Source organism: Mirounga leonina, unplaced genomic scaffold (genome assembly GCF_011800145.1).
Source record: "Mirounga leonina isolate KUSES-001 unplaced genomic scaffold, KU_Mleo_1.0 Mir_94, whole genome shotgun sequence".
NCBI classification, from domain to species: Eukaryota; Metazoa; Chordata; class Mammalia; order Carnivora; family Phocidae; genus Mirounga; species Mirounga leonina.
The window spans coordinates 50,935,386-50,956,549 of NW_023270855.1; the positions used below are offsets into that span (position 1 = coordinate 50,935,386).

The 21,164-nt window shown below is 49.4% G+C and overlaps 1 protein-coding gene across 2 annotated transcripts in view; it reads right to left on the minus strand.

The window, feature by feature from the left end:
* Window positions 1-19,519, minus strand: part of LDLR (low density lipoprotein receptor) — a 34,930-nt gene extending 15,411 nt beyond the window's left edge. The window contains exons 1-8 of one of the 2 annotated variants that reach the window (XM_034998465.1): window positions 19,307-19,517; window positions 9,455-9,577; window positions 8,700-8,822; window positions 6,285-6,671; window positions 3,685-3,807; window positions 2,251-2,373; window positions 665-784; window positions 28-153 (exon numbers count right to left, since the gene is read on the minus strand). In XM_034998465.1, the coding sequence (XP_034854356.1) occupies window positions 28-153; window positions 665-784; window positions 2,251-2,373; window positions 3,685-3,807; window positions 6,285-6,671; window positions 8,700-8,822; window positions 9,455-9,577; window positions 19,307-19,403 (1,222 nt within the window). In that variant the 5' untranslated portion in view covers window positions 19,404-19,517. Of the gene's footprint in view, window positions 1-27; window positions 154-664; window positions 785-2,250; window positions 2,374-3,684; window positions 3,808-6,284; window positions 6,672-8,699; window positions 8,823-9,454; window positions 9,578-19,306 lie in introns of both variants that reach the window. The other variant, XM_034998466.1, reaches the window with a different exon arrangement.
* Window positions 19,520-21,164: the final 1,645 nt, after the last annotated feature.

Sequence of the window (21,164 nt, forward strand, 5' to 3'; positions counted from 1 at the left end):
CCCCCACCGGCCCCGCCCCGCGCTCACCCACAGCCTTGCAGGCCTTGGTGTGGGGGTCCAGCTGGAAGCCCTCCTCACAGTCACACTTGTAGCTGCCCTCGAGGTTCACGCACAGCTGGCTGCACACGTCGGGATCCTGACACTCGTCGATATCTGTAAGTTGGGACACAGAAAGGGATTTGGGGCTTCTTCCTCATGGGGTGCAGAAAGGGATTTGGGGTGCCTTCCAGTGGCAAATGGGGACAGCCCAAGCCCTCTGGGGACAACCCCTAGAGCCAGGGTCTTGGTGACCAGCAGGTTCAGAAATAAAAACCCAGAAACAGCTAAGCATCGTCTCCAACAATGACCCTGACCTCACCATTCACCCCAGGGGTGCAGCTCACAGGGTGAAGCTGCATCAGCCAAGATTTCTTTCTTAAGAAATCTTTCTTTCTTTCTTTCTTATTAATCCCCAAAGGCAAGAACCGAGCGCTCCTCGAGGGCCAGGCCTGCGCTGGATGTCCTGTGCATCTGGCACCTCATTAAATCCTCCTGACAGGCCTGTGAGGTCAGCACGGCTTACACGCCCACTTAACAGGTGGGGAAACTGAGGCACCGAGGCTTTGGCCACCCCATGAGGAGAAAGGGCCGAGGAGGCTGGGAGCCCAGGCTGCTGGGGGATCACCTTCGCATCTTCGCTGGTCCACCAGCCGGAAGCCCTCGGGGCACAAGCACTCGTAGCCCATCTTGAGGTCGTTGCAGATGTGGGAGCAGCCACCCTTGTTGTCCAGACACTCGTTGGCCCCTGTGCCGGGTGCAGAGGTCGGGGGGCGGGGGGGAGAGAGCAGAGACAGGTCACACTCTGGTCGTCGGCACCCCTGCACCATTTCATCATCACCCTTATCATGATTGCCACAACGACTCGGGGACGTGAACTACCATGTCCCCTAAGAGGACTTAACATGACCCCTGTCATGTGTGGCACCAGGAGGGAACCTGGAGGACATTCCAACGAATGAACTAGGCGGGGCACAGAAGGACAAATACTGCAGGATTCACTCCTAGGTCGTCCTCAGTGGAGTCAAAATCAGAGACATGAAGTAGGGCTGGGGGAGGGGATGGGGAGTCGGCATTTCATGGGGCAGAGGTTCAGTTTGGGAAGATGAGAAAGTTCTGGAGACGGACGGTGGAGATGGCTGTACGACCACGCGAGTCTGCTTAGTGCCTCTGGACTGGACACTTAAAAATGGTTAAGATGGTAAATTCTACATTATTATTTCTTTTTTGTAAGACCCATTTCAAGATGTTCTTTTTTTTTTTTTTTTAAAGATTTTATTTATTTATTTGACAGAGAGAGACACAGCGAGAGAGGGAACACAAGCAGGGGGAGTGGGAGAGGGAGAAGCAGGCTTCCCGCCGAGCAGGGAGCCCGATGCGGGGCTCGATCCCAGGACCCTGGGACCATGACCTGAGCCGAAGGCAGATGCTTAATGACTGAGCCACCCAGGCGCCCCTGAAAATGTTCTTGATTATAAAAACTAAAAAACCATGTTCCACAGTTGCATGTACTAACTCCCAACAACCATACAGGTAGCTGAACTACAGCTGTGGAAACCGAGGCACGGCCAAGCTCCACGACTTGCCCAAGATCGCCGTGCTGGACCAGACCCAGGGCGCTCGGCGCCAGCATGACTGCCCTGGCTCTCTTTACAGGGCTCTGGCCCATGCCAGCCTACCCTCTGTTCCTGCGTGGCCCCAAAGCTCAGAATGCTTTGTACGTTTTTCAATAGTTGAAAAGAAAAACGGTATTTTGTGCCACATGAAAGGTTCAAACATCAGTGTCCACAATTAGGTTTGCTTAGAGCCCGGCCACACGCGTTGATGTACGCATGTGCATTCATATGCGGTCTTCCTGCTGTAATTTAGGTCCTGTTGACCCGCTGTGACAGACCATACAGCTGTCAAGTCCAAAATATTTACATGGCCACAGGTCACAGAGCACTGCTGAAACTTTATAAGCATCGCAACAGCCAATCCCCAGCAGCCCTCGGATGTTGAACCCTTACTGTCCCATCCTACAGATGTGAACACTGAGGCTCGGGAAGCAAAGCTGCTTCTCCCCTAGGACCTCCATCTCTGTGTTGCTGCAGAGCTAAAGCACCCACGGGCACAGGTGGGCAGGAGACTTGCAGCCCCGTAGCATATCCACATCTGGGTCCCACCCCCAGCTCTCCCTAAGTCTGAGAGCTTCCAGCACCCCGGGGGGCTCACCGCACTCCTTGAGGGGCTCATCCGACCAGTCCCGACAGTCCCTGACCGAGTTGCACACTTTGTCCAGCATGATGCATTCGCCACTGTGGCACTTGAACTTGTCGGGCCCGTCGCACAGTGTTACTAGGAGCCAAAGAGGAGAGGGTCAGGTGCTTCGGAGAAGCAAGAGCCCCCTTACTACTCTTTACTCATAGAATAGGTCATTTACACAAGATGATAAGCAAATGTATTGATAAATAAAACAACAATGTACTTAATATCATGGAAATAAACACTGAAAAACGGTAAAGATGGTAATTATTTTGTTATGTGTCGTCTTTTTTTTGTTTGGTTTGGTTTTTTTGTGTGTTATGTGTCGTTTACCACAACTGTCAAAAAGTGCATTATCAGAATTTAACTTCTTGTTCAAAAAAGTTTGTTTTGGGGGCGCCTGGGTGGCTCAGTCGGTTAAATGTCTGACTCTGGATTTTGGCTCAGGTCATGATCTCGGGGTTGTGAGATCGAGCCCCCCATCGGGCTCTGTGCTGGGTGTGGAGCTTGCTTAAGATTCTCTATCTCGGGGCGCCTGGGTGGCTCAGTCGTTAAGCGTCTGCCTTCGGCTCCGGTCATGATCCCAGGGTCTTGGGATCGAGCCCCGCATCGGACTCCCTGCTCGGCGGGAAGCCTGCTTCTCCCTCTCCCGCTCCCCCTGCCTGTGTTCCCTCTCTCGCTGTGTCTCTTATCTGTCAAATAAATAAATAAAATCTTAAAAAAAAAAAAAAAAAGATTCTCTATCTCCCTCTCCCTCCTCCCCCCATACACTCTCTCTCTAAAAATAAATAAATAAAATCTTTAAGAATAGGGGAGCCTGGGTGGCTCAGGTCATGATCCCAGGGTCCTCGGATCGAGCCCCGCATCGGGCTCCCTGTTCAGCAGGGGGCCTGCTTCTCCCTCTCCCCCCACTCATGCTCTCTCTCTCTCGCTCTTTCTCTCAAATAAATAAAATCTTAAAAAAAAATCTTTAATAAAAAATAAAAAAATAAAAGTTCATATCCTTATGTTCCACGATTTTAATACAAAACAATTTTACAAATGAATTCTGCTGATAAACAATTAGGTTGCTTCTAGGGTTTCGCCATTAGGCCCATGCTGCTCCACATGTTCCAGAGCCCGTCTCCCGGTTATGGGTGCGAGTTTCTCCTGGCGTCATTCCCAGGAGTGGAAGTGTCACACCGTAAGCCCGGGAGAGTGCTTTACGCGGAGTCGTACCGCATGCGTTACCCAAAGCTCGAAGACACGAGCCCCGTGCACTTTGGCCTCATCAAATGTCACAGTCCTGAAACAGAGGCTTCCATGACGCACGCTGGTCAGATAAATGGAAGGGAGGTTCAGGGAGGGCAAGTAACTGGCCTGAGGACACACAGCGGGCCCGGGGCCACCCCGAGAGGAGCTCACCGTTGATGCAGCCGAGCTCGTCGCTCCTGTCCTTACAGTCATACTCTCTGTTGCACTGCCGGCTGCCATGGATGCAGGTCCCGTCCAAGCACTGGAACTCATCAGGCCGGCACGTGGCCACCGCTGGGAAAGACAGGGCACGTGTTGGTTTTTCTCAAGGAACAGCGAAGCAAAACCAACTACCACCTTTCAAGCAGCAGTTTCATGGCTGCCTCGGGCATCAGGGACAACACGTAACAGGGAAGATTCTAGAGCTGAAAAGAACACGCCCTACCACCTCCACAAGCAGGAGACAGTGGCTCATCCATTTTACCTGCTTCCCACCTGGGGAAAAACTCCCCAGGTACACCTGTCTTCACATTCTAAATTTTAACCAATGTAGTCCCTTTTTTTTTTTTTTTTTAAAGGTAGGGGGAGGGCAGAGGGAGAGGGAGAGAGAATCTTAAGCAGGCTCTACCCCCAGCACAGAGTCCCCCGCGGGGCTCGATCTCATAACCCTGAGATCATGACCTGAGCCGAAACCAAGAGTCTGACGCCTAACCGACCGAGCCACCCAGGCACCCCCCTAACCGATGTAGTTTTAGCTTTTCTTTCATGGCAGTAAGTACTTTTTTCCTCAATGAAGACGAATCCCAGAAAATTATTACTAAAGTCACAGAGCAACGTTTGGAAAATAAGAAAGTGTGAGGGGGGAAGCACCCCTAACACAACCACTGAGTTTCCCTGGAGTTCTCCCCAACCTTTCCACATATGCATTTTTGAGAACACAAATTTTTTTTTTTTTTTTTTAAGATTTTCAGTCATCTCGGGGCGCCTGGGTGGCTCAGTTGGTTAAGCGACTGCCTTCGGCTCAGGTCATGATCCTGAAGTCCCGGGATCGAGTCCCGCATCAGGCTCTCTGCTCGGCAGGGAGTCTGCTTCTCCCTCTGACGCTCCTCCCTCTCATGCTCTCTGTCTCTCATTCTCTCTCAAATAAATAAATAAAATCTTTAAAAAAAAAAAAAAAAAGATTTTCAGTCATCTCTACACCCAATGTGGGGCTTGAACTCACAACCCTGAGATCAAGAGTCACACGCTCTACGGATGGAACCAGTCAGGTGCCCCAAGAACACATAATTTGCTAAAAACCTGCCAGAGCCAATAGGCTGCCCTCAGCGGAAAAGCAATGGCGTGTTCCCAATCTAGGCCAAAGTGGGACAAATTCGATCAGTACCCCTGCGTACAACACAGTCGAACGCTGTTAAGCAGGACAAATGTTTATGAGAGGAAAAAAGACGAATTTTTTATTTTCACAGGTGTGTGTCCTCTGGTTACTCAGCCTTTCTGGGCCTCAGTTTCCCCATCTGTAAAGGGTGGAGGAAGCCTGCTCAAGGTATGAGAATTCAGGGAGTTTGTGTTGAGTTTTAGTACACATTGTATACAAAATCATCCATTATTTTAAAATGTGACTTTTAGGGGCGCCTGGCGGGCTCAGTCGGAAGAGCGTGAAACTCTTGATCTCGGGGTTGTGAGTTCGAGCCCCACACTGGGTGTAGAGATTACTAAATAAAAATACATAAACTTAAAAAAAAAGTCACTTTTTTTTTTTTAAAGTGACTCTTAAAAAGTCTAATTCCAGCTACACTGAGATTACAATTCTAGGAAAACAGTGCACGGGGGCAAAGGTACCAAAGAAACAGGGACACGAAAACATGTTCTAAATTCACAGTAGCTCTGCATCGTAGCTTTGAGGTATCGGCCCCCCGTTCAGGAAGCACTGACACGAGGCCAGGGTCTGGGTGGCACAGTCCTCTATCTGCTCGGCCTCCAACACAGGAGCCGCTCACCACGTGTGGCTATTTAACTTTCAATTCACAAAAGTGAAATAAAACAAAACAGTCCCTTCTTTGCTTGCACGAGCTACCCTGGGTAGCAGCTGCCGCCCTGGGCAGTGCTGACGTGGGAGGTCTCCACCGCCCCCGGAAAGTTCGAGGGGTGGTGCTGGACTCCAGTCGAAAGTCTGCAAAGGCCAATGCTCTTGCCCTATTCCATGGGGGAAGAGAACACAAGGCAGTGAGGTTGAGTCCTTGGCCAGAGGTCACCCGCCAGGCCTGGAGCCCAGGATCCCTTCTGGATGAAAATAATACTGCAGGGGCGCCTGGGTGGCTCAGTCATTAAGCGTTTGCCTTCGGCTCGGGTCATGATCCCAGGGTCCTGGGATCGAGCCCCGCATCGGGTTCCCTGCTCGGCCAGGAGCCTGCTTCTCCCTCTCCCACTCCCCCTGCTTGTGTTCCCTCTCTAGCTGTCTCTCTCTCTCTCTGTGTCAAATAAATAAAATAAAATCTTTAACAACAACAAAAAAATAATACTGCAGCTTGCTGCTTGCTCCCCTGGTCAAAAAAAAGGGGTAAACTCTACAGGCGTTAAAGATAGGGTCTCCTTTTACAGAGGCTTTCTCCTCCATGTGATCAGGAGCACTGGAAGAAGCACGGAAGGAGATGGAAATTCCTGCGGTGAGACTTGGCATCGTTCAAGCACCGCAAGGCCGACCAGCCCCACCCCCGGGGGAGCGCAGGGACAGGGGAGAGGACCCCATCCCCCCCACCACGCAGCGCCCTTACTGCAATTCTCCTCGTCCGACTTGTCCTTGCAGTCGGGGCCACCATCACAGCGCCAGCTGGAGTGGATGCATTCCCCGCTCTGGCAGTGAAACTCGAGGGGCGAGCAAGGGCTGCTGTCCTGTTGAAGGGCGGACATGTTGGGGCCCCCACAGTGTTGCGGCCACTCATCTGAGCCATCCTTGCAGTCGGGGTCACCGTCACAAGCCCACAGCTCGGGGATGCAGGACGAGCTGTTGCACTGGAAGGTGGCAGGGCCGCAGGTGGGCACGGGGCAGGACGCCTCGTCCGACCCGTCCAGACAGTCCCGGTCTGAATCGCAGACGAATTCCAGGGCGATGCACTTCCCATCCCGGCAGCGGAACTCATTCTGGGCACACGTCCTGGGCACTGCAGGGACAGGTGGGGAAAGACAACCCGGTCACCAGAGCGCCCCCACTTCTCACTAGCAGCCCATTCCACAGATGAGGACACCGAGTCCTGGAGAGGCCAGACCTCAGTCAGAGACCCTGGAAAGGCAGCCAGGATAGTGGTCAGGGGCCCTGGACTGGAAACCCCAGCCAGGCTCAGCCTCCCCAGCCTGCTCCCGTGGCCCCTCTGTGCCTCAGTTGTGTCATCTGTACATGGGCCTGGCCCAAGGGAAGCACTATGTAAGAGTTTGCTGTTATTATTAAAAGAAACACCCCCAAAACGTGGTAATTATGGGAATTGACAGAGGTGTTGCCTATAACAATACAGTGGTGATCATTTTGCCATATGTATGTGTATTAGATCGTCACCTGCTCTATTTTTTTAGAGAGAGAGTCTACACATGAGGAGGGTAGGAGGGGCAGAGGGAGAATCTTTTTTTTTTTTTTTAAGATTTTATTTATCTATTTGACAGAGAGAGACACAGCGAGAGAGGGAACACAAGCAGGGGGAGTGGGAGAGGGAGAAGCAGGCTTTCCGCTGAGCAGGGAGCCCGATGCGGGGCTCGATCCCAGGACCCCGGGATCATGACCTGAGCCGAGGGCAGACGCTTAACGACTGAGCCACCCAGGTGCCCGGGAGAGAGAGAATCTTAAGCAGACTCCATGCCCACCCAGCACAGAGCCTGACTCAGGGTTCGATCTCACGATCCTGAGATCAAGACCTGAGATGAAACCAAGAGTCGGACGCTCAACCGAATGAGCTACCCAGGTGCCCCCCACCAAAAAAAAATTTTTTTAAAGTTGGGGCTCTGTACTCAGCGAAGAGTATGTTCAGATTCCCTCTCCTTCTCCCTCCCCACTCACTCTCTCAAATAAATAAAAATCTTTAGGAAAAAAAAAAGAAATTGGCAACTTAAAAAAATTTTTTTTTTTTAATTATTTTTTCCCCCATCTACTCTCTAAACTTACATAATGTTGTATGTCAATTATATCACAATAAAGCTGGAAGGAAAAAAAAAAGTACCTATAAAAAGAACAACAATCCATTTTATTTTTAAATGACCCTGAGGTCATCAGACGACCACTAATCCAGGTTAGACATGCATTTCTCAGGTGAATGTATGTGAACACTTGAGTGTTGCTTTTTTTCATGGATTTTTATATTTTTCTGAACTTGAAGATCTGACATTATTTTAGTTATTTAAATTTTTCCCAGTTATTTTTCTCAGAGCCTTAACTCCATTAAAAAACCAAAACTAGGGCGCCTGGGTGGCTCAGTTGGTTAAGCATCTGCTTTCAGCTCAGGTCATGATCTCAGGGTCCTGGGATTGAGCCCCACGTCGGGCTCCCTGATCAGCAGGGGGTCTGCTTCTCCCTCTCTCCCTCCCCACTGCTCATGCTTGCTCTCGCTCGCTCTCTCTCTCTCCCTCTCAAGTAAGTAAAGAAGTATTAAGAAAACAAAAAAACAAAAACTATACAATAACTAACTAACTAATATTGAAGAGCCAAGACAGACCCCCTGCTCTCCAAAGTGCCTCCCCCTCCAGGACTCTTGGCCCTGTTTCTTCCCAGAAGCTGCAACTCAGTAAAGCTTTCCTCCTCTCGGTGGTCAGCTGAGTGATCGGGTCTCAGCCAGCGAGCACCTACTGGGTGCTCAGCCTCCCGGGGTGGCTGATGGTGGTCCCAGTGGCTCACCAGAGCATGCGCCATGTGGTTGGAAGGACACTTGGCAAGGTCAGCCTCACTGAGGATGCTGATGACCCTAAGAGGTGGCACAACCCTATCCCCCCGCAAAGCCTCCTGGGCAAAGTGGGGCTCCAGTAGTGGGAGGAGGCTTGGTAGGAGCTTCCAGGAGACGGGGCCAACTGAGGAGCAGCCAATCCGCAGCTCAGCTGGGGGCAGGACTGCCTGGGGGCACCAACTCTAAGTGCAGCCCAGGACCAGGGTGGGACCAGTGGGACCAGCGCAGGGCTGCGGGGGGGGGGGGGGGGGGGAGGAGAACACTTACAACACCCCTGCTCATCCGAGCCATTCTCGCAGTCCACCTGGCCATCACATCTCCAGAGCTGAGAGATACAGCGGTTCACACGGCCCCCACAGCTGAAGTCCCCCGACTTACAGGTGACAGACACTGTGGGAGAAACAGGACTGAGCCTTCCCTCAGAGGGAAGCCCAATCTGATGACCCCAGCCCCAGCTTCGCAGAGCAAAAACACAATTTTCAGAAAGAGGGGGCCAAGCCCACCTTTCTGGGACAAAAAAAAAAATCAGACATGAAGTGATGGAAAGGTTTGGAAGGAGAGAGAGATGATGGTCGCATAGCACTGTGACCATATTAATACTACTGAACTGGTTCCTTTAAAATGGTTAATTTTACGTTATGTGAATTTCACCTTTTTTTTTTTTTTTTTGTAAAAGCTGTTAAGGCTCCAGAAATATCTCTTCCCCTCAAGGCCCAATTCATGGCTGAACACATCAGCCTCCTGGCTGATGTTCATCTCATCTGTCACCCACTCTCATCAAAAAGGGTAGGAAGCCCAGGGGCGCCTGGGTGGCTCAGTCGCTAAGCATCTGCCTTCGGCTCAGGTCATGATCCCAGGGTCCTGGGATCGAGCCCCTCATCAGGCTCCCTGCTTGGCGGGAAGCCTGCTTCTCCCTCTTCCACTCCCCCTGCTTGTGTTCCCTCTCTCGCTGTGTCTCTCTCTGTCAAATAAATAAAGTCTTTTAAAAAAAAAAAAGGGTAGGAAGCCCAAAGGGGACTCACTGCAGGTCTCGGGGGACTCATCTGAGGCATCCAGGCATTCGGCGCTCCCGTCACAAACCCACTTGTAGGAGATGCACTTCCCATCCTGGCACTGGAACTCGTTTCTCCCACATTTGTCTTCCGCTGAGAGAGAAGGGAAGAGGAAGGACCATTCAGCGCCAGAATCGGAAACTCACAACGCCACCTGTGTGTGTCTATTTCCTGCCAGCTGAGGAATGAACCAGAAATAGAATCCGATCGTTCCCAGGAAATACAACACACACATTTCATGAACCACAAGTGCAGCGGAGGATGCGCAGAATAGATCTAGAAGAGTGACTTGCCAACAATGTGTGCAACTTGACATAGAGGTCGTTGAATCCAGTGTATGGACCCATTAAGGCAGGGAACAAAAGAGCACAACTTCCCTGCACATGAGAAAAGAAAAGGATTTAAACGATTTAGCATATTACAAACCTGTGCTGGCGACAGTAATGAGGGAAATTGATAGTGTGAAATCATTCAGCGGAAGGAAACATGAGGGGCCATCTCCAGTGGGTAAGGAGGAAATATAAAGAGATAAAAATTATAGGAGGGCGCCTGGGTGGCTCAGTTGTTAAGCAACTGCCTTCGGCTCAGGTCATGGTCCCAGGGTCCTGGGATCGAGTCCCATATCGGGCTCTCTGCTCAGCGGGAAGCCTGCTTCTCCCTCTCCCACTCCCCCTGCTTGTGTTCCCTCTCTCACTGTGTCTCTCTCTGTCAAATAAATAAATAAAATCTAAAAAAAAAAAAAAAAATTATAGGAAACTGTGAATGTAGATGTCAGAGAACAGAGATGCTGGAGCAAAAATACTCATATATTGGAAGGTCAGATCAAAAGAAACGGAACAGAGACAGTAGCAAAAGCTGTAAGAAGAGAAACTTTCTAGGAAAGCAAAGACTCAACATTTTTTTTAAGGGTTTTATTTATTTATTTGACAGAGAGAGCACAAGCAGGGGGAGCGGCAGGCAGAGGGAGAGGGAGAAGCAGGCTCCCCGCTGAGCAGGGGGGAGGACTCCGGGATCATGACCTGTGCCGAAGGCAGACTTAACTGACAGAGCTACCCAAGCACCTACAAAGACTCAGATTTTTAGATAAAAATGAGGACAAGTAGGGGCGCCTGGGTGGCTCAGTTGGTTAAGCGACAGCCTTCGGCTCAGGTCATGATCCCGGAGTCCTGGGATCGAGTCCCACATCGGGCTCCTGGCTCGTTGGAGAGCCTGCTTCTCCCTCTGACCCTATCCCCTCTCATGCTGTTTCTCTCTCTCTCAAATAAATAAATAAATAAAATCTTTAAAAAACAAAAAAATGAGGACAAGTAAATTTTTGGGAAATTTCCTAAAACATTGATTTTTGCATTTTGGAAAAAAGATTACAATAATGTTGATTAAATTTAGTCTTAAATATTATACTTTGATTCAGAATGCATTGTTCCATGTGAACTGGAATAAAGCAAACTTTTATTATTAGTGATACCTGGTAATAAAAAAAAACTTTTAATCTCTAAGTATAAATTCTGATGCCCTATGTAAATTAAAACAATGTGGCCATAATAAAAATTATGATCTGGTTTATTTCATCATGCTTTATGAATAAATAAGCAAATAAGACCAAAAAAAGAAGAAGAAGAAGAAGAAGAAAAGCTAGCAGGATTTTCCTATTGAGTCCAATGTTCTGTAGGCAAATAGCATGTAAAATGTAAGTTTTGACTGTTGGCTGCATTTATTATAAGTTCCATTATTCCTGTAAGAAGATTGTTTTTCCTTTTTGTTTTTTTTTAAGATTTCGTTCATTTTATTTGAGAGAGAGAGGGCGAGCATGCGAGAAGGGGGAGGAACAGAGGGGGAAAGAATCCTAAGCAGACTCCTCGCTAAGCATGGAGCCCCATGTGGGACTTGATCCCAGAACACATAGACCATGACCTAACTGGAAACCAAGAGTTACAAGCTTAACCAACTGAGCCACCCGGGTGACTCTGTTTTTCCTTTTATCAATTAATTTTGAATGCTGGCCATAACCAAAAGTATAGTTTAATGGTTTTTGCAAAATTTAATCATTACCTCATGTTGCACAAAGGTACTTAATGAATGCATAATAACTTGAAGCAGAAACCACATCTCCAGAAAGATATTCCATGGCTAGGAGAAGCTTCCAGACAAAAAGAACAGAAAAACAGAGGTGCCTGGCTGGCTCGTTGGTAGAGCATGTGACTCTTGATCTCAGGGTTGAGTTCAAGCCCCATCTGGGTGTAGAAATTACTTAAAAATAAAATCTTCAATAACAGGGGCGCCTGGGTGGCTCAGTCGTTAAGCGTCTCCCTTGGGCTCAGGTCATGGTCCCAGGGGCCTGGGATCGAGCCCCACATCGGGCTCCCTGCTCGGCGGGAAGCCTGCTTCTCCCTCTCCCACTCCCCCTGCTTGTGTTCCCTCTCTGTGTCTCTCTCTGTCAAATAAATAAAAAATCTTAAAAAAAAAAAAAAAAACAACTTCAAAAACAAAAAAAACAGGATGCCTTGGTGGTGCAGCTGGTTAAGCATCTGACTCTTGGTTTCAGCTCAGGACGTAATCTCAGGGATGTGAGATCAAGTCCTGGATCGGACTCTATGCTCAGCGCAGAGTCTGCTTGAGATTCTCCCTCCCTCTGTCCCCCACCCCTGTGCAGGTGTTCATGCGCGCATACTTTCTCTCTCTCAAATAAATCTTAAAAACAAAAAAAGGGGCGCCTGGGTGGCTCAGTTGTTAAGCATCTGCCTTCAGCTCAGGTCATGGTCCCCGGGTCCTGGGATGGAGCCCCACATCGGGCTCCCTGCTCGGCGGGAAGCCTGCTTCTCCCTCTCCCACTCCCCCTGCTTGTGTTCCCTCTCTCGCTGTGTCTCTCACTGTCAAATAAATAAATCTTTAAAAAAAAACAAAACAAAAAACCTGCCTTCCCTGCCCTAACTGTACATCATCACTTGAGATTTTAAATCCTAGGAAGCTATCATGGATTTTTTTTTTTTTTTAAGATTTTATTTATTTTTTGACAGACACAGCAAGAGAGGGAACACAAGCAGGGGGAGTGGGAGAGGGAGAAGCAGGCTTCCCGCGGAGCAGGGAGCCCGATGTGGAACTCGATCCCAGGACCCTGGGATCATGACCTGAGCCGAAGGCAGACGTTGAACGACTGAGCCACCCAGGCGCCCCATAAATAAATAAAATCTTAAAAAAAAAAAGAAAGAAAGAAAAAGATGAGGTCAATCATCCTATGTTGTAAAACGGAAAGCTGCCCACAATATTTTCTAACTGGGGAGAAAAAGGAAGTGCAGAAAAGTTAGTAATAATGCCACATTATCCAATTTTTTAAGAAACAGAATCTCATCTGTGCTTCTGCATAGGGAATAGTGGCCAATTCATTTCAGAGTTATTTTTCTTCGAAGGACGCTTTATGTTTGAGATTTTTTAAAAGGAAAGAAAAAATAATTAAGCGAAATAACCATAACACCAGTCACTGTACGTCCCTGGCTTTCGTGCTTGTTACTCCAATTCTCTAACTGCTCCGAGTGCCTTCTCCTGTCTTTGGTCATTCCCGTGGGAGTAGCCAAGGCCCCTTTGAACATTTCCACTAGGCTTGAACCTGATCCGGAACCTGGGCTGAGGGCCCTGAGGGCCAGGGACGTTGGGACCCAGTTTAAAAGCCACCTTCCCAGGGGTGCCCAGCCACCTCCATCGTGGGACATGCAACTCTTGATCTCGGGGTGGTGAGTTTAAGCTCCATGTTGGATGTAGAGATTATTTAATAAAATCTTTTTTTAAAAAAATCTATTTTATTATCATTTTTGAAGATTTTATTTATTTATTTGAGTGAAAGGATAGAATGAGCAGGAGCTGGGGGTGGGAGGGTGGGGGCAGAGGGAGAGCGCAGGCTCTGTGCTGAGCAGGGAGCCTGATGTGGGACTCGATCCAGGGACTCCAGGATCATGACCTGAGCCGAAGGCAGACACTTAACCCACTGAGCCACCCAGGCGCCCTCCCCAAAAAAGCTATTTTAATTCAAATAACTATTTATTTACTTACTTTTAATTTATTATCTAATTATTTACATACAGCCATACTGTAGAGATATCGCAGGTTCATTTCCAGACCACCACACCAAAATGAATATCGCAATAAAGCGAGCCCAATGAATTTGTTTTCTTGGTGCATATAAAAGTTATGTTTACACTAAATTACCAAAATGTGACACAGAGATAGGAAGTGAGCAAAAACTGTGGGAAAAATGTAGACTTGCTCTACGAGGGGTTGCAAAACCTTCCATGTGTAAAGAAAGGCATATCGCACTATAAAATGAGGTGTGTCTGGGGGCGCCTGGCTGGCTGGGTCTGAGGAGCGTGGGACTCTTGATCTCAGGGTCATGAGTTCAAGCCCCATATTGGGTGCAGAGATTACTTAAATATATCAAACTTTTTTTTTTTTTAAAAAGAGGAGTGTCTGTATTTATGTATGTATGCATCCATGTTTTGCAGTTCTCAAATCTGTGCCCCTTTATCATTCCTACTTTAATGGCTCACCCAGCCCTTTCATGTAGACTCCCTGAGAGGCTGTGGAATGAGGTGTCAGACAGACCTAGGTTTCAATGGCTTTCTGGGCCATTGAAGTAGATCAACTTAGGCTACTGACTTAATCCTTCCGGGTCTCAGTTCTTTATCTGTAAAATGGGGGAGAAGAACAGTCCTTATTTGTGAGACTGTTATGAGGATTAAGGATCAGAACAAAAAGGAGCCCCGCACACATGCTGATGTAACAAACATCAGCTTAAAAACAGACAGGTGGAGTATTTGTCCAACGGGACACGTCAGCAATAAAAAGGGACAAATGGCTGGTGAACGCACGGTCAGGGATGAATCTCTGAAACGTTATGTGTCTGGCTTTTTTTGCTCAAGAGTACGTACTCTGGGGGCGCCTGTGTGGCTCAGTCGGTTAAGTGTCTGCCTTCGGCTACAGTCATGATCCAAGGGTCCTGGGATCGAGCCCTGCATCGGGCTCACTGCTCGGTGGGGAGCCTGCTTCTCCCTCTCCCTCTGCCCCTCCACCCCCATTCATGCTCTTTCTTTCACTCTGCTCTTTCTCAAATAAATAAATAAAATCTTAAAAAAAAAAAAAGTATGTATTCTGCTATTTATGTGAAGTTGTAGTTCAGGTAAAACCAAACTCTAATGATAAAACTCAGATTAGTGGTTGCATCTGGTGTGTAGGGGTGGTAATTAAACTAGAAAGGGGGCACAAGAGAACTTTCTAGGAAGTTAGAAATGTTCTATGTCCTAATGGGAGGTGGTTACATGGAGGTAGACATTTATCAAAACTCACTTAATATCTGTCCATTTTATAGTATGTCAGTTATACCTCACTTTTGAAAAGATTTTATTTATTTGACAGAGCAATTGAGAGAAAGAGAGAGAGGGAGAGAGAGAGAACACAAGCAGGGGGAGCGGCAGGCAGAGGGAAAGGAAGAAGCAGGCTCCCCGCTGAGCAGGTAACCCGATGCGGGACTCGATCCTAGGACCCTGGGATCATGACCTGAGCAGAAGGCAGACGCTTAACCAACTGAGCCACCCACGTGCCCCAGTTATACCTCATTTTAAAGAGCAAACAGGGGCACCTGGCTGGCTCTGTCAGAAGAGCAGGTGACTCTTGATCTCAGGGTCATAAGTTCGAGCACCACATTGGGTGTAGAGATTACTTAAAGAAAATTCAAAGATAAATAAATAAAAAGCCAACAAAGTCTGGGTCTTCAAAGTGCAAGTCCCGTGCTCCTGCCAGAGGTTAGGAAACCAGTCAGGTGATATCAGGAGAGATCTGAGGGGGGTTGAAAGGAGAATAGAGGTGATAACAATAGAGAAATACAAGGAGGGCTTAGAAGAATCAAAGGACTGGGAAGCTGGATTACAAGGAGGCCATGCTTGAGGTGGCCATGGTGGACAGCCCAGGTGACGAGAATGAGTAAGAGAGAGAAAATAAGAGAGAAGGGAATGCGTTGAGCTTTGGAATGTGCTGTGGTTACACAGACTGATAATCAAATTGCCCAACTATGGATCTGAACAGGACGACTCCCTCGGAGCTGCCTCTAAGTACGCCCCACACCCCACTGACTCACTTCTCGCTCCTGGCACACGGGGTGGGTGGTAAAAAGCAATTGGAATTTCAGGACTCTCAGAAAAAATTAAAAAGGAAGTTCAGGCAAAGGGCATTCGCAATAAGGATCTTGGAGGAGGAGCTTCTGTCCTACCTTCATCCCCTAGGGGATCACAGCTTCCATTACCACTAATCGGCTGCTCTGGCCTCCCAACCTTTGCACAAAGCCTTATTTTACCAGCAAAACATGCCATTGGAGAGACTGGAAATAGTAATAACACCTCAAGGCCCTTTAAAGCAGGATAAAGAAGAATAAACCCCTTCCCTGGACATCAGTCTTCCCCTGGCAACGACTCTCCAAATATCTGCTAGGCAAAGATGGCTGAAGACCTCACCAACAGGAAGATCCCATCCTTACTTTTTATCAGGACAGGTCATCCAGTAGCTGGCCGACAGCTCTGGACAATGTTTGAATGAAAAGCTAATGGATTTTACTGTTACAGGTGCAGCCAGGCAATAGTCAGCCGGGAAATTAATAAATCCCATGGCCTTGCTGGTGGGGACTGGGATCAGGAACAGCAAGCACCTAGTGACAGGACATCAGATGGGAGTCCCCACAGCAAACAACACCATTCTGAGCAAGGGGACAGAACCAGTCCTGTTCCAAGCACCACCGCCCAAAGAAACCTCAGGGCTTCCTCCCTGTTGCTGAAGCAAGGTTTGTGTTTTCCCTGTCAGTTTCATTTGCAGTCCAGTAAAAGCCAACTGGAGCACCCCATCGGTATCTTTTCATGCTGGGGATGCCTAAAATTACCCAGGAACCGCACACACCCACACCACCCCAGTGCCCAAATCTCTAAACTCTAGCCTTTAAATCGCTCTTGTCACATGAGACAAGCCAGGAACAAGGTTATCGAAACAGAAAAGGAGAAGACCCAGTTCTGCTTTCTCTCCAGCACACAAATGAGGTGGTAAATGCTTTCGAGGTTTTCTTTCCCATGCTACTGAAGGTAGTTGTTGTTCAGGAAAATCAAAATTATAGACAGGATCGTTTCCTTGAAAAAAAGAAACGGGTGGTGCTAACAGACTCAGCTGAATATGAACAAGAAATCAATTTACCAGTGTGTTTTTCCAAACTAGGTGATGCCAAGGCATTTTCCTCAGGTGTGATCTCAGTGGAAGATTTTGTTGTCAGCTCCTTTGGGGAGACGTTTGTTTCTGTGATTGTTCATTGCTGGTTACCTCCACGGTGTTTTATCAACAAATGTCATGTGCTTGACATCCAGGTAAAGTATGGATTCTATTAATGTACTTAACAAGGAATGCGAAGGGCCATCAAAGCACTAAGCAATAAAGGCATCTAGATTTGGATCTTATCAAGGCAGACATATCCTGGAAAGACAGAATGATCCACATAACTCCCCTTAAAGGTCTGCAGTCTCCAAAACAAAAAGTTCTCCCTGTCTTTTTCCAGTGTTGCCCGGGAAGAAAAATATGCCCAGCGATGACCAGTGAATCTCCCCGGCTCATGTTGCTAAAATAGACACAGCTCTTAGGGAGATGCTCCACTTTTCTGAATTTGGGTGTGCCCTGGGCATGCCTGACGCTCTGCACATGACTGGTAAGTGGTTTTGAAATGGCTAAGTGAAGGCATGCAGTTCAGATTCCAACAACTCCCATTTCCAAGGAAAAAGAACAAGAAATCCCAGCCCCCTCGACCCCCCAAAATGCTTTAAAGACAGCAGCCAGGCCTGCTACAAATATACATCATCCTGTTAACACCAGAGGAGAAGGAGCTGCTAGCTCTCAGGAGTCTGGGGAACACATCAGGACTCTGAGCCTCCCTGAGAACATAGGAGGCTACTCAGTGATAAAGAAACCTAAAGTAAAGCAACACATCTTGCTCAAGACTTCACCGTCATTAGTTCCTGTTAGGGATGAAAAAATCAGAGTTGAGAGAATCGAAAGAGATCTTCCGGGAGGTGCATTTCCAAATTTGGGGGCGCAGCTCATCAAAGGAATACCAAAACTGGACAAATCAAGCAGCTGACCATGGAGCAGCTCTGGACAAGACTAGAGTCCGAGTCAGGGCTACAAGGGTTAACCAGCCCGGTCACACTGCCCAGAAACAACTCCTCCTGCAGTTCTATCAGAACCCCAAAGGGAGAGGAAACTGAAGTAAACCTCGCATCTTGCTCAAGACTTGACTGCCATTATTTCCTCTTGGGAGGGAGTCAGTCAGCGTTTGAAATGCAAGTCAATTAAAGGCCGCTTGGCAAGCCCCACCCCCTCCTCTTCACACAACTGGGTGGCAGAGTTATCCAATAACCCTCAGCTACAGGGCGCAGCCTTCCTTCCTCCCCTCCGAGAAAACTGATCGTGTCACCGATAGGAATTCCAAGAGTTCACAGCTGCCCGCACAAAGCCGCCCCGCCCCTCCCGCCGATAAAAAAGTTTCCTGCAATCCTGTTATCAGATAATCCCAATTCTTTGAGGGGCTGCTCAGGTTCTAAATAGGAAAAGAACCATTTAGCTCACATCCAGGGCGAGGTCAAGTGCCTCTGGCAACTCACTTAAAGCCACTGGATAACTCAGGACCGCGCACCCACTAGTCTCTTCACCAAATCTAAATCGGAGCCCCCCTAAAAGGAAACATCGTCATGCGGACAGCTCAACTAAACCCATTCAAGGCTTCTGAACAAAAAAGGCCACCCTGAGGGATCCGTCCGACGTTGCCTCCACCCGGTCGCTGCCCCGGTTGGAGGTCTCCGCGAATTTCCCTTCGCTGGCGACCGAGGAGGCCACGTTTCGGCTCGGGAAGGAACAGAGGCCCTGAGGGTGGTCTGGGGGGCGCGTAGGCGAACGACCCAGGCCGGGGCAGCGAGCGAGGCCTCCAGGACTAAATGGGCTCGCCCCAGATCGCGGAGGGCACCTCGCCCAGGCTCGCGGAGACGACTCCGGGGGCCCGGGACGCGTAGTGACAGGCGCCCCGGGCGACGCGAGGGAACGCCGGCCGACCCTCACCCGAACTAGCTGCGGCGGGAGTCCCCAGCCTCACCTCGAGCCCCGCCCAGCGGGTGTCCCAGCCCCGCCCCGCGCTCCCCCCACCCCGCATCCTCCGCCTCTCATTGGCCAAGGGGAGTGGCTCGAGGCTCGCGTGTTCCAATCGCGCCCAATGGGAGCTCGGGGACTAGCCCTCAGGGCCGGAGGCGGGGCTGGAGGCGGTGGCCACCGGCCGAAGCGTGAGTGCGGTGCCCGCCAGGAAACTCCGCGTCGGACCCAGGGCTCCACGCAGGCTACAAAGCCACCTGAGCCGCCTGCGGCATTCCTGTCCGCGGGTGGACGCGGGGGCGCCCGCAGGGACCCGCCCCCCGGGCCAAGCTCCCGGGATTCTGGTACTCCTCACTCCAGAACAACTCGGTGGGGGGTCCCTGCTTCCCGAGAGCTGGAGAGCCCCGTGTCCCGCTCTGAGGAAGACAAGGGGGTCCTCCCATCCGGCGGAGACTTATGGGGAAAGCCTCACCCCGCTTCTCGTGACTCCCCCACACCCCAAACCTCGCAATCCCTTCAACACTCCCTCCAGCCGTTTGGAAAGGACTTCGTGCCATTTCCCCACCCATCGTACAAGGATGGGGTGATTTTCCGCAGCTCCCAGAATTACCAAGGGGCTCCCCGAGTTCTGGAGGGGTCGCCCCACTGCACGCGGGCGCCTGGAGCCAACCTTACCTGCCGTCCCCGTCGCTGCGAGAAGCAGGACGGCGGCCCAGCACAGCCCCCAGCCCGCGGGTTTCATGCTCCCAGCCTCCGCCAGCGAAAGTGCCATCCCGGGCTTCGGTCCTTAAAGTCCGCACAGGAAACCCGGGCTTCGAGCGCTCGGGTGGCAAATGCGTGCGGGGCCCCAGTCATTTGCAGCATTTCTATGTGTTTCCTTGCAGGGGGAGGAGTTTGCAGTGGGGTGATTTTGGAATATCTTCACCTCACTGCGGGAGGAGGAGTTTCGAGAGGAGGAGTTTTGAACGGCCGATGTGACAAGGCCTATTTAACCCGTAAAGCCCTGACTCGGATTCCAGTCTTTTCCAAAACTTGCTTCCAGATCATCTAATAGGCTAATGACCAATTTCCCTCTGCCTCCAGAGGAAAAACTAGACATGTCGGAAACCTTACCGGCTCCTTTCTCCACTTGCCTTTTCCTTTCTAGGAATCGTATATAGATTTTAACTGAGTTTAATCCCATATAGTTTTGAGACGATTCTTCAGAATTGGTCTAAACGGTACTCAGTGAGGAATTTAAATAAAATCTTCACAAACATTCAGCCCCAAACTGATCTTGTTTTGTGGGATCCCGCACTTGGATGAATACGAGCAAAAACATCTCTAAAATCAATTGATCCAATCGGGGTCTGGACATAAATACAGATTTATATTTTTAGGAGAAGATGTTAAACAGGCTACTTCCTCTCCCCAAAGCAAAATCAAAACAAAACACCTTTTAGAGTTGAACCTGATTGCCTTAATCAGAGAGGGCTGATGGAAAGCAGCTTTTAAGAATCAAGAATCTTGGGGCACCTGGGTGGTTCAGTCGGTTAACCGTTTGCCTTCGGCTGGGGTCAAGATCCCAGGGTCCTGGGATGGAACCCAGCATTGAACTCCTTGCGCAGAGCGAAGCCTGCTTCTCCCTCTCCCTCTGCCTGCCGCTCCCCCTGCTCATGTGTCCTTTCTCTCTCTCTCTCCCTCTCTGTCAAATAAATAAAATCTTAAAAAATATATATATATATCAGAGTCTCTTTTGGAATTAATGAAGTTTCCAAGGCCCCTTGCCAAAAAGGCACGTATGAGAATCTTGCCTGAACCCCATGAAGGGTCTGGCAGTCTTGGAGGGGTCTCCCAGGAATGAGCAGAGTTCTCTGAGGTTTTACAGACTAGAGCTTGGCAGAATGTACTAACCTCTCAGCAGGCTTATGGGGAAACCCCTGAGAGGAGGCAAAAAAGAGGCAGAAAGAGGACAATTGAACCCTGGGCGGGGGGGGGGGGGGGGGGGTGAAAGGGTGATTAATCAGAGTAAGAAAGAGCAGTTAAGAGCCCCAGCTTCGGAATCAGGCAGACCCTGGGTGAGTAAATGAGCTTTTCCAACAAGGAAAGGGGAGGAAATAATGCTTGCTTCCCTTACTTGGCAGGTTCCTTGTGGGGTCAAATGAGATAATTAGCAATTACCTGGGAAAACTTGTGTTGTTGGGTTTTTTTTAAAGATTTTATTTATTTATTTGACAGAGAGTACAAGCAGGGGGAGCAGCAGGGAGAGGGAGATGCAGACTCCCCTCTGAGCAAGGAGCCCGACGCGGGGCTCGATCCCAGGACCCCGGGATCATGACCTGAACTGAAGGCAGATGCTTAACTGACTGAGCCACCCAGGCGCCCCTCACCTGGGAAAATCTGTAAGGATGGGCAAGGTCTGGGAGTTTTTGCCGCATTTATGAATGTTACCATCAAAGTCCATCCCTAATGGATGCTACTTTTTTGGGGGGGGGGGTCCGTTAAGAGCACTAGGTTTTATTTCCCTTCAGAAAAATCACAACACCTAACAAGC